At 24.9% G+C, this 16,769-nt stretch overlaps 1 protein-coding gene across 1 annotated transcript; it reads right to left on the bottom strand.

Moving 5' to 3' along the window:
• Positions 1 to 6,419: 6,419 nt before the first annotated feature.
• LOC114162433 lies at positions 6,420 to 8,475 on the bottom strand. The gene is made up of 3 exons (XM_028046320.1): positions 8,064 to 8,475; positions 7,739 to 7,989; positions 6,420 to 6,926 (listed from the first exon to the last, which is right to left on the bottom strand). Exons 1-3 carry the CDS (start codon positions 8,208 to 8,210, stop codon positions 6,536 to 6,538), a joined length of 789 nt encoding a protein of 262 aa, XP_027902121.1. The 5' UTR covers positions 8,211 to 8,475; the 3' UTR covers positions 6,420 to 6,535.
• Between the last annotated feature and the right edge of the window lie 8,294 nt (positions 8,476 to 16,769).

Raw genomic sequence — 16,769 nt, 5'->3', positions numbered from 1 at the left:
TTAATAGAATTAAATTAAATTCCAATTCAAGCCTTATTTTTTTAATATTTATTTACCAAAAAGGTTAAATAAATACTTGAAGCTTGAATTTTGCTGTTGAGTACGAATGGCTGAACCTGCTAGAATCCTGCTTTATTTAATCGTTGACTAGTAAAAATACGTGAAGTGTTGACTCAATCCATTTTCTTTATTAAAATATGTATTAAGAGGAATTATTTTGTGCAAACAGCAGAAGTTATTAATAGGATCTTATAAAGTATTTTACAAGTACTGATACTGCTAATGTTTTTTTTTCTTTAATATTTCGAAGTATTCTAATCAGTTTACTATTTTTCAAATACTTGTTATCGTTGTTATTCTAAATTGTTTATTATTTTATTTTTATGGCAATAATACCATTTACCTAATTCTTATTAAATTTTAAGTCGCATTTGATAATATTTTTATTAAACAAATATTATATCGTGTAATATGACAATATTTATTTAAGATATACTTTAATTTAACCTTTGTCTTTTTTATTCAACAATATGATATCAGTTTATGATAAATGTTAGTTAATATCTTAATGACATTTAAGATATAATTAATGATCATTAATTTTATTATTATGTTGAAATTTAAAATAATTAACTCATTTATTAAAAGATTATGCTAATCAATGTTCTAAAAAACTGTTTAAAGTGTAATTAATAAGTATTAAAATTTGTAAAAGTTCATAAATAACTTAAATATTAAATGAATTCTTAATAGTGTAAAATAATTCGTTGGTCCTCGTTTTTGTAGCAAAATCTCAATTTGATTCTCGTATTTTTATTAGTCTCAATTAGGTCCTCATTTTTTAAATTAGTATCAATTAGGTCCTTTCCGTTAGTAGAAAACTAACACCGTTAAGTAGGTGTCACGTGTCACCTTCTCATTTTTTTGATTTGTAGTATGCCACGTGTCAATCTAATATGTGACACGTGTCAAATTATTAATCTCAATTTGGTTCTCATATTTGTTTATTTGATTTGATTTCAGTCCAAAATTTTTTTAAAAACAAATTTAATTTTTTTATAAATGTAATGATGATACTTTTATTACAAGTGATATTTCTATTACATATTTTTAACAACATTTAATTTATTTAAATTTATATTTTACATTAAACTTTATTTAAATTTTATTTTAAAATTATAAATATATAGATTAATAAATTTATATTCGAAATATTTGTATAATATTCAATATCAACAATATTTTAGAGTTGGCTTAAAAATAACAATTTTATAAATTCAAATGTAAAATTTTAAAATAATTTTATAAAAAATTAAAATAAATATATTTAAATTTTTAATATTAAATATAATTAATATTATTAAAATATTTAATAAAAATATCAATTTTAATAAAAATAATCATAACATGATATAAAAGTAAAATTTGATCTAAATTTGGAGTGCCTGAAATTGAAAATTTTTAAAAAAAATTGGGACTCAAATCAAATCAATTTAACAAATATGAGGATCAAATTGAGATTCGTAGATTAATTTGACACGTGTCACCATATTAGATTGACACGTGACACACTACAGACGTGACACGTGGCATAAATATTTAAAAAAAACAAAAAAAAAACGAGGAGCTAACACGTGGCACCTACTTAACGGTGTAAGTTCTCTATTAACGGAAAGGACCTAATTGATACTAATTTACAAAAATAAGGACCTAATTGAGACTAATGAAAATACGATGACCAAATTGAGATTTTGCGACAAAAACGAGGACCAACGGAGTATTTTAACCTTCTTAATATAACAATTATTATTGCATTTGTATTTTATTTAGAAGACAAAAACACTCATAATAATTATACATCTATAATATAATTGATAATTTATTTGTTACACACAAAGAAAAAAGTTAAAATATTGTTTTTTTTTTTAATAAAAAAATAATTAACATAATGTTCTCTGACGATTTGTCTCTCGGTGAAAACTTGAAATGTAAAAAGTTTGAAATGTATCATCTTCGATCCTTGAAAAAAAAATGAAATTTTTAGTCTTTTCCAAATTCTTCTATAATGAAAATATTATATTTTTTTATGGATAATTTCTCCTTTTTTTTCATATTACTTTCTACCACTATTTCATGTTATTAATTTTTCGTGTGATAAAATGATGGTAAATTTTGATGTACATCAAATTAATTATCAATTATATATTATATATGTATAATACTTATGAACATTTTTATCCTCTAAATAAAATAAAATTACATTAATGATTATTAATGACATAATTAATTTAATGTTATAGTTAATTATAAATTTTTGGAAATAAAAATTGTACTATTAATTATTCTTAATCAATACCCTTATATCATTAATTAGGTGATCTAATTTAATTGGATTCTCCTAACCAATATTTTAAGGACACTGGTTAATTATATTTAATATACACTGAATCTTAAAAAAAATCATAGTTAATTATGATATTAAATGAAATTTAATCCAATAATTATTAATGCAATTTTATTTTATTTAAAAGAAAAAAATGTCCATAAACATTATACACATGTATTTAATATTTTATTTAATGCTCGTCAACAAAAGTTAAAAAATATAATTATATTTTAATGTCGTTAAAAATTAAAAATATAATAAAACATAAATCAGTTTAAGTTAAAAAAAAACCAACCAACCAAAAATAATGTTAAATATTTAAAATGTTTATCAAATTTAAAAAAAATAATTAAAATATTAATTTGAGACTACATTTGATTTTTTTTTTCTTTAACTTTTGGATGACCTTTTACAACAACATTCTTGTTAGTTTAACAAAATTCTTTATATTAAATAAGTAAACAATATTTCAATATATAAAATTATTAATTATAAATACATAAAGTTAGTAATATAAAAAATTTAATTACCTAAATTTTAAAGTGAATTACTGGATTTAAATTTGCATCTCGAGACACCTTCACATGTTACTTAGATTCTTGAAATCTTGAAGGGTCAAGAAAAGTATTTGTTGTTGTTTTTTAGTTGAAATTTTATAGATTTCAAAGTGTTTACTTTTTACCATAGAGTTATTGCTTGAAAATTTTAAAGAATATATTTGTTATTGTAAAATCTGTTATATATATTTATATTATTTTAATTAATAAAACAAATTATTTTAACTTTCAATAAAAAATGATGGAATCAATGCACATTAATTAATTGCATTTTTTAATTTAATTTGGATTAAATTAAGTTTAAATTTAAATAAGACAATCCATTCACTATTTTTAATTTGATAAAGAAATAAATATGTATTCTTTGCATCAAAGAGGCTTAAAACCTTTTCATCGTGTCCATAAAAGATCATCTTATTAAGGTGCTCATAGGAAAATTTAATAACAACCAGAGAATATTAAATTAATAAATAAGATTTTTAAATCATACTACATCAAACAATACTAAAAATCAAGAAAACTGAATATGGACTCCGAGATATTTATAGTTATATTTGAAATTTATTATATTTAATAAATTATTTATGTGTTATACTTTATATATATATATATATATATATATATATATATATATATATATATATATATATATATACACGAAAATATTTATTCTTGGTTTGTATTTATTTTTTATTATATTCAAAATTTACATTTGAATATTACAACAACCTATTACAACAACTCATCGAAAGAACTTTTTTAATCATTAAAGTGTTTTGTTTTGGTCTTCATTGTGATTGTTGATTGGGATACTCCAACATTGTCTTTAACTTGTTAACAAGTACTACTTATAATTCTTCAAATAAAATCCACTATTGCAAAATTATTTAGATTATTAATTACTTTATATTTTTTTTTCTGTTTCTGAAATTTTCACTTCATCGATTATCTATCGGAGATTTCACAATAATTAAAAATAATTAAAAATAAGACAAATTTATATTATATAAATAAATATAAATATTACATTAGAAGCTAATTTTATTACATTATAAGCTAATTTTGTATTATTAAGTTAAGTTTAAAATTTAGTACTTAACATAATATAAGAGACATAAATTTGATTTTATTCTAATAAAATTTATTATTTATTAAGTCTATTATATCAATCATTATTAAATTATTATTTGATCATTTATTTATGTTTAGTCTGAGAAGACAAATTTATAATATAACTAGATACAAATTTTATTTTCAAATTAATTTTAAAAAATTAATTTAGATTTAAAATTAATATATTTTTCTTTCTCAGTTGTAGAAGTTGAAGTGTTAGGAACATGTTGGGATGGCTCACGTGCTCACATAAATCTGACTTGACACCTATAATAATGAAAAATGAGCTGTTTGGTCTATAAAATACAATGAATGAAAACCAAACCATTCTCTGTGAAATTTCAGCAATGTAACGAAACTTTCTCGTTTTCATTCTCTGACATTGTTTCGGAGAATTCGCAAGGGACTTTTCACCAAAAGAATGCATAAAAATGTTTGTTTTATATGAGTAAATAAGAGGCCTTATTTTCTGCCACATTCTGTATAATTTACCAAACAGAAGACGCAATGATTGACCCACAAATAGTAGATGATACCAGAACAAATTTAACACCTTATTTACACTTACACCAATGAAGAAAGATAGTATCATGAAGACGAAGGAAGTTATCCGCAAGAAAAAAGAAAAAGAAGTTAACCAACAAGGAAACGAAAAAGATATGTGCATTCAACTTTTTCTTGTTTACTCATAAGTTTATATAATTGATTATATCTGGAGATATAATGAAGTATTTATCATATAATAAGTTAATTAAAGATATAATTGATTATTAAGGTTATGATAAAATTGTGTTTTATGTTATTTTTCTGTTTCTTCTGTTACTTTTTTTTCATTATGTTAAGAAAAATAACAATAATTTTATCATAACTATATAATCGTATCTCTACTATTGATTGTTATCAATAGTTTATTAATATTTGTGTATAATAAATTTTTATTTATTAAATATGGAGATATATAAATATTTAAGAACATCTTTTCAAATTAGGTATTTTTTAGATGTTACAAGTGTTTCAATTTTGAGATGTTACAAAATTTTTAATTTGAAAAAGAGAAATATGTTTTTTTTTTTTTACAAAACTTGTATAATTTTTTAAATTTATTAAAATAGATAATTTTTAAAAAATTAAAGATATTTTTAAGTTGTGTCGTTTCAAAGCGATTTTATTAGAAAGGAATAATGTGAGAATGTTAACATTTTTAAATTAAAATTGTGATAATATGATGCAATTTTAATTCTGTTAATTTTTAAATTAAAATTATGGTCGAATGACACAATTTTAATTTAATTTTCATAAAAATTGTATTCAAATAACACAATGTCAACTTAAAAAACTTTCAAATAAAATCGTGCTACCTTAAACTTTAAATATGTTTAAACTAAAATCGTATTACTTCGTTACCACTGCTTTACAATAAAATTATGTTTTCTTATCCAATCGTAATTTATTTATTTAAATAAATCAAAAAAATACATTACTCTCACAAAAATAAAACGAAAAAAAATGAAGAAAGTGAAACAAGACAAAAGAATACGGATAAAATCTGGCTACAGAATTTTTTCAGTACCCAAGGTTCTAGACATTTCTAGGGAGAGCTTATAGGCATTTTCTGATTGAATAGAATAAAATTATTGTACAACTACTGAGACTTTCTATTATAATTCCAAAATTTAGTTGAAATATTGAATGCATCTTTCTATGTTTATACTACTTTTAATCAAAATTAAAATCTCAGTTTAATAAATAAGTAAATAAATGAGATAATTATTAGGTTTACAGACGAAGTTTTACCGAAAAGATAAGATATATAATATTAATAAGACTTAAATTTAATTACATAAGACATTGACATCATTCTTAACCCAAAATCTTAAGGTAATAGATTTATGGGTTTTTATCCTTTCTAATGTGGTACTTAAACTCACACTTGTTTTTCTAATCATCTTTTCCTCAAGAGTGAGTCTCTTTAACAATATTGGTACACTCTTCCTCTAGGAAAAATATTTTCAACAACGAGTACTCATTTTCTGTCCTTTTTTGTACCGTCGTTCTTTTTAACGGGACACGCTTACCTAAAACTCTTTCCAGGAAGACTTTCGATACAAAGACCATACCACACTTGTCTAAGCCGATTATTTTAACCATCGACTTTGATACCACTTGTTAAGTTTACAGAAAAGATTTCACTGGAAAGATACACTACCAATAAGACATGAATCCAACCACTTAAGTCATTGACACCACTATCAACCAAAAACATTAAGTCAATAAATTTATGAGTCTTTATCCTTATATAATACTTTATTTTCTCATTATGTAAAACTTAAACTCATAATTAAATTCTTAGCATAACAATAACCTTTTACGAGCGGAGATAATAAGAGCCACTGAATCATATTCAGAAGTTATATACACAATGAAATGAATTTACACAATAAAACTCCTCACCCCACTTTCTCCCTTCCATTTTTCCAATTCAAACAAAGTCATAACTTTTAACAAACGGAGTTGGAAAAACAGATAAGAGAAGCTCGTTCTGGTTCTCTCTGCTTGTGGGGTTCTCTCTCGCAACGGTTGACATGTAGTGTGGTTGGGGTGATCTCGGTGGAGAAGCATACAAAACAGAAGCCTCTAGAACCTCTCTTCGAACACTGGCTACTTCCTCTACCATTTTCTGTGCACGAAGTGCTATCAGGTATAAACCAGCAGCCAAGAAAACTGTGGTCAGAGCCAACACCCCTGCTGCAGAAAACAACCCTTCTCTGATGCTGTAACAACCTCTTCTCGCTTTCGACCAATTCTTCAGATGTCCTGACTCTACACTCAGTGCTGCCAACAACAGAATCTCCGCAACTCCGAAACAAATCCTACAACACTCAATTTTGAATTTCATTTTCAGAGTATCTTGCCGAGATACAGAAACAGGTACAGATATGAAAGGGATAAGGACATGAAAATATGGCTAAATTGGAAAAATACAAGACACAAGACTCAGCATGTATATATTATTAAGTTTGAAATTATCAATTAACACATTGTCAACTAACACAAGAACGAATCTAATCTATTTATCTAATATCTAATATGCAAAAAGTAATGATAATATAAGATTTATTCTTTATTTTAATTGTTAAAATCATATAAAAGATAAAAAAATATCTTTCAAATTGAATATAATGTGTTCTACAAGTATAGTAAAAGTGTCGATGTTGAATGCATATTGGACACAGGACACCCATTTATGAAACATGTCAGACCATCATAGCTTTCAAATCAAAATATATCAAAAACTTAAATCAGAAACAAATCTCAATTTCAAATTAAAATTCAAGACATCAAACCCTTATTATTTCACATGATTAACATATGCTGGAATCAATACTGAATTAGGTTTTGATTAATTTAAATTAAGGATAGTAAGTTAGGTGAAAAGATAATGCTAATTTCCTAATAATATAAGGCTGAAGTTTGTCTACTATAAGATAACAATAATAATAATGTATGGAAATAAGATTTCAAATAATTGATCATTGATGGGACCATGCAATCAACCTGTGTTTGTTCTCCTCTGCTTTTCACTCTATCTTCCCCAGAGTTTTTCTCAATTTATTTCCATCTGATTTCAGATATATTTTGTGTGATATTCAAGAACACAAGAACAAAGGTGTGTTTGTCTTACCAAGTTGTAACGAAGAAAAACGCTGCTTGCAATGTGAGGGACTTGGCAGAGGGAGAATCAGGGTCCCATGTAAGCAAAGAAGGTGATGATTTACTCACAGCTATCAACATGTAAGTGTGTTGCATAACCATGGCAAAGGCAAGTCCAACAAAAGCAGAAACAGCACACAGTAATGGCACTTTCCCACTACCACTATAAACACATTCTGATTTCGCTCCATTTTCTTTTCCACCTCTGTTCATCCACGTCACCTACATCATCCACCACATTATACAACATTAAACTTCACGACACCTTCATTCATTCATTCATATTAAACTTGTACCTCGGAACGTGTGGCTTCTGCTATGAGACATAGGACGAAGCAGAAGAGGCCTATTAGAATTGTGAGAACCATGAGAAAGGCACCGGTTTTGCTACTCAAATCTGTTTTTCTTCGGCTGGGTTCAAGATCAGCGTGTGTGATCGCCATTTTTCGAAGCTCGAGAAGAAAGGTAGAATTGAAGAAGATGAAAGTTTGAGTTTTGAAGAGAAGAATTGGGAAAAGGGTTAGAATTGCTTGGAGCAAAGGTTGCTTAAAGGCCAAAGATTCCCACTTTGTGTGGGATTTAATACCAAACAGTTCCCACACAGGGAATTGTTAATTAGCACCATATGTTATGTTTCGAGTGTTTTCATTGACGAAGACGACAAAGTTATAGTGCTAATGAGTCACGACACATCAAACATGTGTACATCATGGCCATTTCACAGAGTTCCTACCTTTCAGTTAATTCAGTTTTTTTTTTTTTTCTTTTTCTTATTGTCTCAAATTTTTATGATGAGAATATGGTTTTCTTTGTGATAAAGTTGAGCCATAAATGGTTGATGAAGAAGTGAGAAAGGCAGGGAGAAAGAAAAGGAATCACAAAGTGTTAATTTTTTAATTAGAAAGGGAATGAATTCTGTGCTTCTGAGTTGGGGCAAAAGCATTATAAGATGAACGGTTGTTATTGTTGTGTAGAAGTTGATGTTTTTTTCGTTGAAACCTAAGTGGTGAGCATAATAACAAAGCTTGAGAAAAAGTGGTATTCTGAGGTGGAAAATGTAGTTGAGGGTGAGAGGGACAAAAATAGACACCAAATGGAAGTGTGATGTTGGCGGTAACCATACCATGTTTCTGATGTTGGTTTCCTTTATAGGAAATGATTTTTGGAGTAATTGATAATTTTATCTTACAATCTTAGATGTTATTTTTTAAGTAGTTTTTTATCTTTTTATTTTTAATGTTTTAAAAATACTTAAAAGATGACATCTTATATTATAAAATAAATTGTCAAAATTTAGTAGTCAAAATATCATTATCCTTTTAAAAATAAAAAAAACGAAGATTTTTTCAAATTCTTTTAAATGAAAATCTTTAAGATCCTATTCTCCACAAGAGTTAATTATGAAAATGCATTGGATAGTTGTCCAACATATAAAAAATTGTAGTGGCCATTTCCTAGGCTTATCTTTAATGCCAAAATGCAATCTGTGTCACTATAGTTTGTCTAAACATGAGAAACAAATAGACCATGGTTACACACTCATTGATTTCATAATATTGTGCTGTTTTTTTTTAAAGAGTTATCTAATCCATATTATTGAATGAAATTATGGTGGTAACCGTACAAAACTTTCATTGTCTTTTTTTAAGTAAAAAATAATATATATAGAAACGACAAATAACTTTTTAACATATTTCTCTTAAGACAATATTTTTTAAGTAATTTTTTTATTTTTCCTCATTTTTTATATTTTAAAATTATTTAAAAGATGTCACAAGAAAATAAAGAAAACATAGTTAAAGCTAGTTTTTTTTTTCTCTCAAAATACAGCTACTTTTGGAGTAAAAAAAAATACTTAAAGACTAATATTGAGTAATTGTTTCGAACGTATGTGGGTGGGAGTGTATTTTTAAGATGTAATCTTAGTATCTTTTTTATATTTAATATACTTTTAGAAGTGCTTGGGTTATCCAAACACGTAGTTGATAATAAACTTTTTTTTTATGTGTATTAATAGTGTATTTGAAAGTGAATCACAGACATAATTTTTCACTAGGAGTAAAATAAAAGTTACTAGTTTTAGCTTTTTCATTTAGCAATTTAGGAACATATTTGTTGGCCACATTATTTGTTTTCAATTTAGACAAACAAGATCTTTTCATTCTACACCATTGTTTTACCCATTTGTATTTTGTTCTTTTGTTCCACTTTTATAATAATAATAATAATAATAATAATAATAATAATAAGTTTTCAAGTTTTGATAAATTTAAATATTTTCAATTGAATTCCAATTAAATTTTACAATAAAACTAGTAAAATTACACATAATTTTATAATATTAATACTGTCACTTTATACTAATTAAAAATCTCATTTTTTAATGTATAAAAAATATAAACGTAATAAAATAAAATAATAATTCAATTGAAAAATATAAAAATATTAAACACTCAATGAATCAGAAAAGTTAATAAAAACTCAATGGGAAATACTCTAATTTATTAGGAATTTTAAAATTAAATCCTTAATATTAATAATTCCTTTTATGGAACTCAATTTGTAAGAAATATTATTTTTCTGTTTATCCTTTATAGTAATTATGCATAATATTTGAGACTTTAATGCCTTCATATCACCCACAACAAATAAGAGTAAAATCAATGCATATTAGGAGTAATTTGGTTTAGTTATTCATTATTTTATTTATTACTTTCCTTTTGGTGCTTTTATTTTTTTAGCGTTAAAATGACTTATATTTTGTCCAAGTTATAATATATATATATATATATATATATATATATATATATATAATTATAAAATATAAAAATTGATATTAATTTTATTTATGTTACTTTGATTTTAAAAAAAACATTAATTTTCGAATTTATTTTTTATTCTGTAAGGGTTAAAATTGTCTGTTGGCCCAATATAGAGTCATGTTTCACCAAATTTATTGAGTCATTTAGAATTTAGGTCACATCGCATTACATATATATATTTTTCTTAGTTCAATCAGACTTTGCTAAGCCATTTGTTTTGTCAACCCTATAGTCATACTATACGTTTATATCATTTAGGTCACACCCTAACTCTTTCTCTTTTTTGTTTCATATATATATAACACGGTAAATAAAGTCAATTTAACCCCAAATTTAGAGAATACATTGATATTGAACTTCATCTCATCACACATTCAATTTAAAAATTAATTTACAAAATAAAAAAATATTAATCACTAAAATAATCACTATTATAAATAAAAAATTATAATTAATTATTAATTTGATTACTAATTAATTAAAGACTAATTTAGAAACTAATTTTTTTATAGCAAAATTTTTGGTAATTAATATTTAATAACCAATTTTCTTTAATATTTTATTTACATATTATGTAACTTTAAGTTTTAACTATTATATCTATAATAACATTTAATGAAATATATAAATATTTGATTTTATTAATCTGATAACTTGTAGCGGGTGAAATTGTATTACAGAATTTTTTGTCTTATTAAAAAATAAATCGAATTGAATTGTCCCATTTTTATTTGAATATATGATAGGTTGACTCCTTTTTTTTCACCTTTACAAATTAAATAGTGAATTTATTAGACGTTGGTGCTTCTATTTGACACATCAAATGGGTACCATTAATAATGAATTAGTCCTTTTATTCTTACTACCATGAAGTGACCTATTAAATTAAAGGATAAATCAAAGCTGTAACCAAACAAGAAAAAGATCTGAAAAAGGAGCATCTTCTTGGTTGGTTAATGCCACGTCAATATAATTAAAAATGACAACGATATTTTAATTATTAAATTTTTTGATAAATTTATCTTATAATATAAAGTGTTATATTTTAAATAATTTTAAAATATTAAAAGTAAAAAAATAAAAAAAATTATTTATAAAATAATATCTAAAATTGTAAAAAAAAATTGTTAAAATTTAATAGTCTAAAAGTCATTTTCCAATTGAAAACACAGTTTCTTCATAAACAAGACAACACACACTCTCTCGTTTAATTTATTCCAAGAGTGATGAACTTTTGGAAGTGATTCCTGGAGCACCCCATTAACCTTGCTGTCATCCAACATATATTCTCTTTCGCATCATGATAAGAGAACAATGTCTGTAAAACCACCTTAAAATATGACACCTAGTACCGTGTTTTAATCACCCTTCTTCTTCTTCAACATTCACCTTCTCACACTGTCTTCAACATCATAGTATAATTAATGGCTTCTGAGAAGCTCTCTTTTGATGTCGGTAGCAACAGCCAAGGAAACTGTTCCCAAGAATTTTCTCCCAACAAACCCAGCATGGGGAAAGAACTAGCGAGAAGAGCTGTGTTGAGATCTTATCTACGTAAAAATGGAAGAAGAAAAGTTGCGAGTAACACTGCTAAATCTTTGCCTAGCAGGTTAAGTAAAGTTTCTCTCCAAGAAGATTATGCAGAATAAGTTTTAGATAGGTAGTTAAGGTAAGTATAATTCCATATTGTAATAACAGATTATGAAAGTGTTAAATTATTTATCATTCATATATAGAGCATGGATTATAAATATAAATATACAAGTTCTAGATATTCCCCAAGTTTTTCCATTTAAATATAATTATTTTTTGTTTATTTATTTAAGATTTAGACGAGGTATGAGATTAATTATAATTTCACTGTAATCACGTTAATTTTATAATATTCCCGTTCTTAAGAGTTCTGTTACTAAGTGATCTTAGACACCAGTTTTAAAAAATTAAAAAAATGGATATTTTTTTTTTAAATTCATTCAAAAATTATGATGTATTAATGAAACTTTTTAATTAACTTCTTTTTTAGTATATCTTAATCAATATCTCAATGATAATTGCAAGGCACTGGAACTTTCACAAACTTCTTTTAAGTATTTTTAAATTGATGGTTGAAAACTAAAGTGAATGAAATGGGCTGAGCTGAGCTGAACAAGCTTGGACCTCGTGCAAAAGCCCAAACATAAAATTGGTTAATTTTTTCAAAAGAGTTATATAATTATATACTTTTAGTTTGTATAAATAAATACGGTGAAACTATTTTTTTTTCTATTTTATACTTTTAAATTAAAATTTTCCATGTGATTAAAAAAGTACTATGTTCGCTCACAATTTATTAATATGTTACATTTATAAGTTTATATAAAATGAATTTGCAATTTAGCGTAACATAGCAATATAATTTAATTTATCAATCATAAAATATTTATATTCATTTTTAATAAGATAAGAACCACAATTAAAAATTATATTGTGAATAAAATATTAATGAAAAATAAAAATTTATGGAAACAGGTATTCGATATGTTTGTACATATTTGTATTCAATCTTTTCTTATGATAAAAAAGAGAGTAAAACATTAATTTATATTAATTTTAATCGATTACTTTTTATTGATTTTAAATAAGTGGAATATTTATAACTAAATTTTATTTTACATCGACTTAACGAAATATTTATATCAACACACTACAATCAAAGAGGTTTTGTTAGCTTCGGTCTTTGAAGTCCAACTCTAACTAATTCATCATTAATTTTTGACTTAATTTTTTAATTAAAGCATATTAGCATCGGTTTGACCATATTTACACTTATTTATTATTTTAATATTAGTTTAATTTATCTTGACACACGCTAATGACATTTACATAAAAAGAAAGAAAAAACTTTGTACAACACTTTTATGTTGAAATAATATAAACAAAAGAAGTAAATAAATAATTATAATGGACAACAAAACCATAAACGCTAATTTTCTAGCTTTAACCTTTGAAGACTAACTCCAACTAATTCATCAATTAATTTTTAATTAAAACAATTAGCATCAACTTCACCAATGCTATGATGTATTTATTATTTTTAGTATTAGTTTAATTTGCACCAGCTTGATCGATGCTAACAAATATAACATAGTATTATTAAAAAAATTTATATTTTGTGCAAATTTTATTTTAATTTTTTTTAGAAAATATTTATAAATTTTGTTATTAAATTTTTTTTTGCAAGAAATTGTTATCAATTTTTTTGCAAAATATTTTGTGTAAAATATTTTTGGCAAAAATGTTTGTAGAAAATATCTGTGAATTTTATAATTTTGTAAGAAATAATTATCCATGAAAGAATTACATGTCAATTAAAATTCTTAAAATATGTAAAAAAAAAACTTTCTTTAGAAATTTTTTTTTAACAAATTTGCAAAAAAAAAAAAATCCCATATACTATAATAAATTCATGTATTATGACAAATTCTAGTATTGTAAAAAAAAAAAGCCTCATATAGTACTTCCATGTGCAAATAATATAAATGAAAAAAATATTATAATGGATTAAAGAGATGATGGAAGAAATATATGAGGAGAGGAATGTGGATGGAAAAAATAAAGAAAAAAATATAGACGAAAAATACATGTGTCTTGATGAGAGATATGAGTGTAGATAGAAGATAAGACTCTAATGAGATTTATAAATGAGTAAAGAAAATGAATGTGATGATATATATATATAAAAAAAAAATTAAGAGTGGATAAATTTTTATCATCTTTAAATTTGAATCTATATTTAATATATTTAATATGAAAAACATGTTAATATACTTAGATTAGTCATCTTTAAATTTGAGTCCATGTTTAAAATATGTAACTTAGTATAAACTAAAGTAACACTAACATAAATAAATATAAATATTAGAAATGAATGATTTTTGGATCTGTTAAATCGACACCAATTTTATTTATTTTTATTATGTATTTTAGTTTTTTTATAATTAAATTTTGTTTAAACGAGACAAACTTAAATAAATATAAATATTAAAAACAAATTTATTAAATAGATGTTAATTTTATTTATTTTTATTTAATTAAGATTTGTTTAAATGATTATAACTTAAATAAATAAAATATTAAAAATAAATAAAGTCAATGTTTGTCGAATTGATTTAATATTATTTATTTTAGTTTTTTTAAGATTAACATTTTTCTTAACCAAATAAATATAAATATTAAAATAAATAAGATTAGTATTTTTTAAATTTTCTAAGCCGAAAGTAACATTATTTAGTTTTAGTATTAATTTTATTTAAGGTTTACTAAATTAATATTAATACAAATATTTATTTAATAAAAAATATTTTTATACTCTTTTTGTTTTCGTTTTATAAAATTTATTTTGAATCAACGTTAATATGACACTAACACAGATTTTATTTTTTAGAGAAACTAAAACTAATTTTGCCCCCACTTTATCCCCTCCACTTCTCTGTCATAAATTCAAAAGAACCCTAAACAAACACTACTGAAGGTTTATAAAACTCCAAACACTCATCAATCAATCCCTTAAGGTGTGAAGTTCCAGATTAACCCCAAATGCGACTGCAACCATTTCTTCATCTTCAATCATTAATTGCACCTAAGTCACTGTCATTCTCACACTTGCACCACTCATTTCTTCTTCTTCTTCTTCTTATGCAACCATAGTGTTGCTATCTCCACCACCTAAGATACACAAACTCTTCTTGTTTTTTTGTTCTATCTTTACGATAATCTTCTTAATTATTCAGCAATGTTATACACTACTTGTACAAATATAACTTAAACAAAAATTTGCAACATGGTGGATACCAGGTGTTACCTAGAAACACATGTACGATAACGAGGAGAAATAAGCCCGAATTCTTCTTCAAAGCTGTCGTGTTCTCGTTGGTGCGGACAAAGCCACACCTAGGAAAAGTGGAAACAACAGTAAACAAAGAAGATGTTACCATTTTCCTTGCCTTTGTTTTTCAGAACTTGCCTTGTATTCGTTATCACAGTCATGTACTAGACAAAAAAACTATAGCCAACAAATTGAACTATCACAGAAACTAAACCAACTCAAATTGATGGCAATTTCTTGAGGACAGGGTGAAAAAGGAGTGCACAAACTATCATAATTAAACAAACTTACAACCAAAAACTAAATGAACCCAAAAATTGTGCGATAACATTGAGTAACTTAAGTATGAGTTGGAATTAGTCAGGGTGTACTTTTTTTTACTAAAGAATGTAACCGTTCAAGTATCACGATTCGATGTGATATTTTCTATTTGGTCTCTGCCATAAAACAATTGATTCTACTTGCAACAGATAAAAATAAACAAATTGAGTGGTATATAAAAGAAACAAAACCCTTAAGCATTAAAGGTGGTGTTAGATATTTTATATGGATAACTCATTCTTCAAAGATAGTCAATTTTTCCCATCTATCTTAATAAACAAATTTCAGTCGTAAAAAGTGTTGAAAGTCTCACAACAATTAAAAATAAAGTTAATTTAAAACATAGAAGTTATAAACATCTTATATGATTGAATTAAGCTTAATAAAGTCCACTTCTTAATGCATCAAAGAATTAGCAGTGTTGCACAATGATAATGAAATTTTTTGATGTCGATATAGGTGTTGAATGAGAATGTGTAAGGGAAGGTTGTGAGTCGTTATCAAAAAATTTTTTGGAAATAGATATAAGATAAGGGTTTTGGTTGTGATTCATCCTTCAAGCAATTGTTGTGTCAATGATTTAGTTTTGTTAGGTATATGCAAAAACTTCAAATATTTATATCCATTGTTACTAGCAAAAAATGATCGTTGACATTTTTGCAAATAAAATCACAAAAAATGATGTTAACTCCATTGCAATAGATGTTGAAATCAAATTTAGCGTCAGCATGCCCTAAAACTGATGTCAAAAGGCTTTATGACAAATCACACATCCTATCCAACGTCAAACTCGTTTTAAAAACATAAAAGAAACAACATGAGACCATTTAAGTGAAATCTCTTCACTGTTCTATCTCTTTCTTGATTGCGTGAAAGCTCTTTCAATGCTGGAGTTTCATCTTGAACTCATAGAGCTTCATCTTCAACCCATTTCACTCCATGTTAACATTGTGGTGGTTGTTTGGGCTAAAACTTTCATTCTTTCTTATTGTATT

This window comes from Vigna unguiculata, chromosome 9, assembly GCF_004118075.2.
Source record: "Vigna unguiculata cultivar IT97K-499-35 chromosome 9, ASM411807v1, whole genome shotgun sequence".
Taxonomy (NCBI): domain Eukaryota; kingdom Viridiplantae; phylum Streptophyta; class Magnoliopsida; order Fabales; family Fabaceae; genus Vigna; species Vigna unguiculata.
This window is presented reverse-complemented; position numbering and strand designations above follow the sequence as displayed.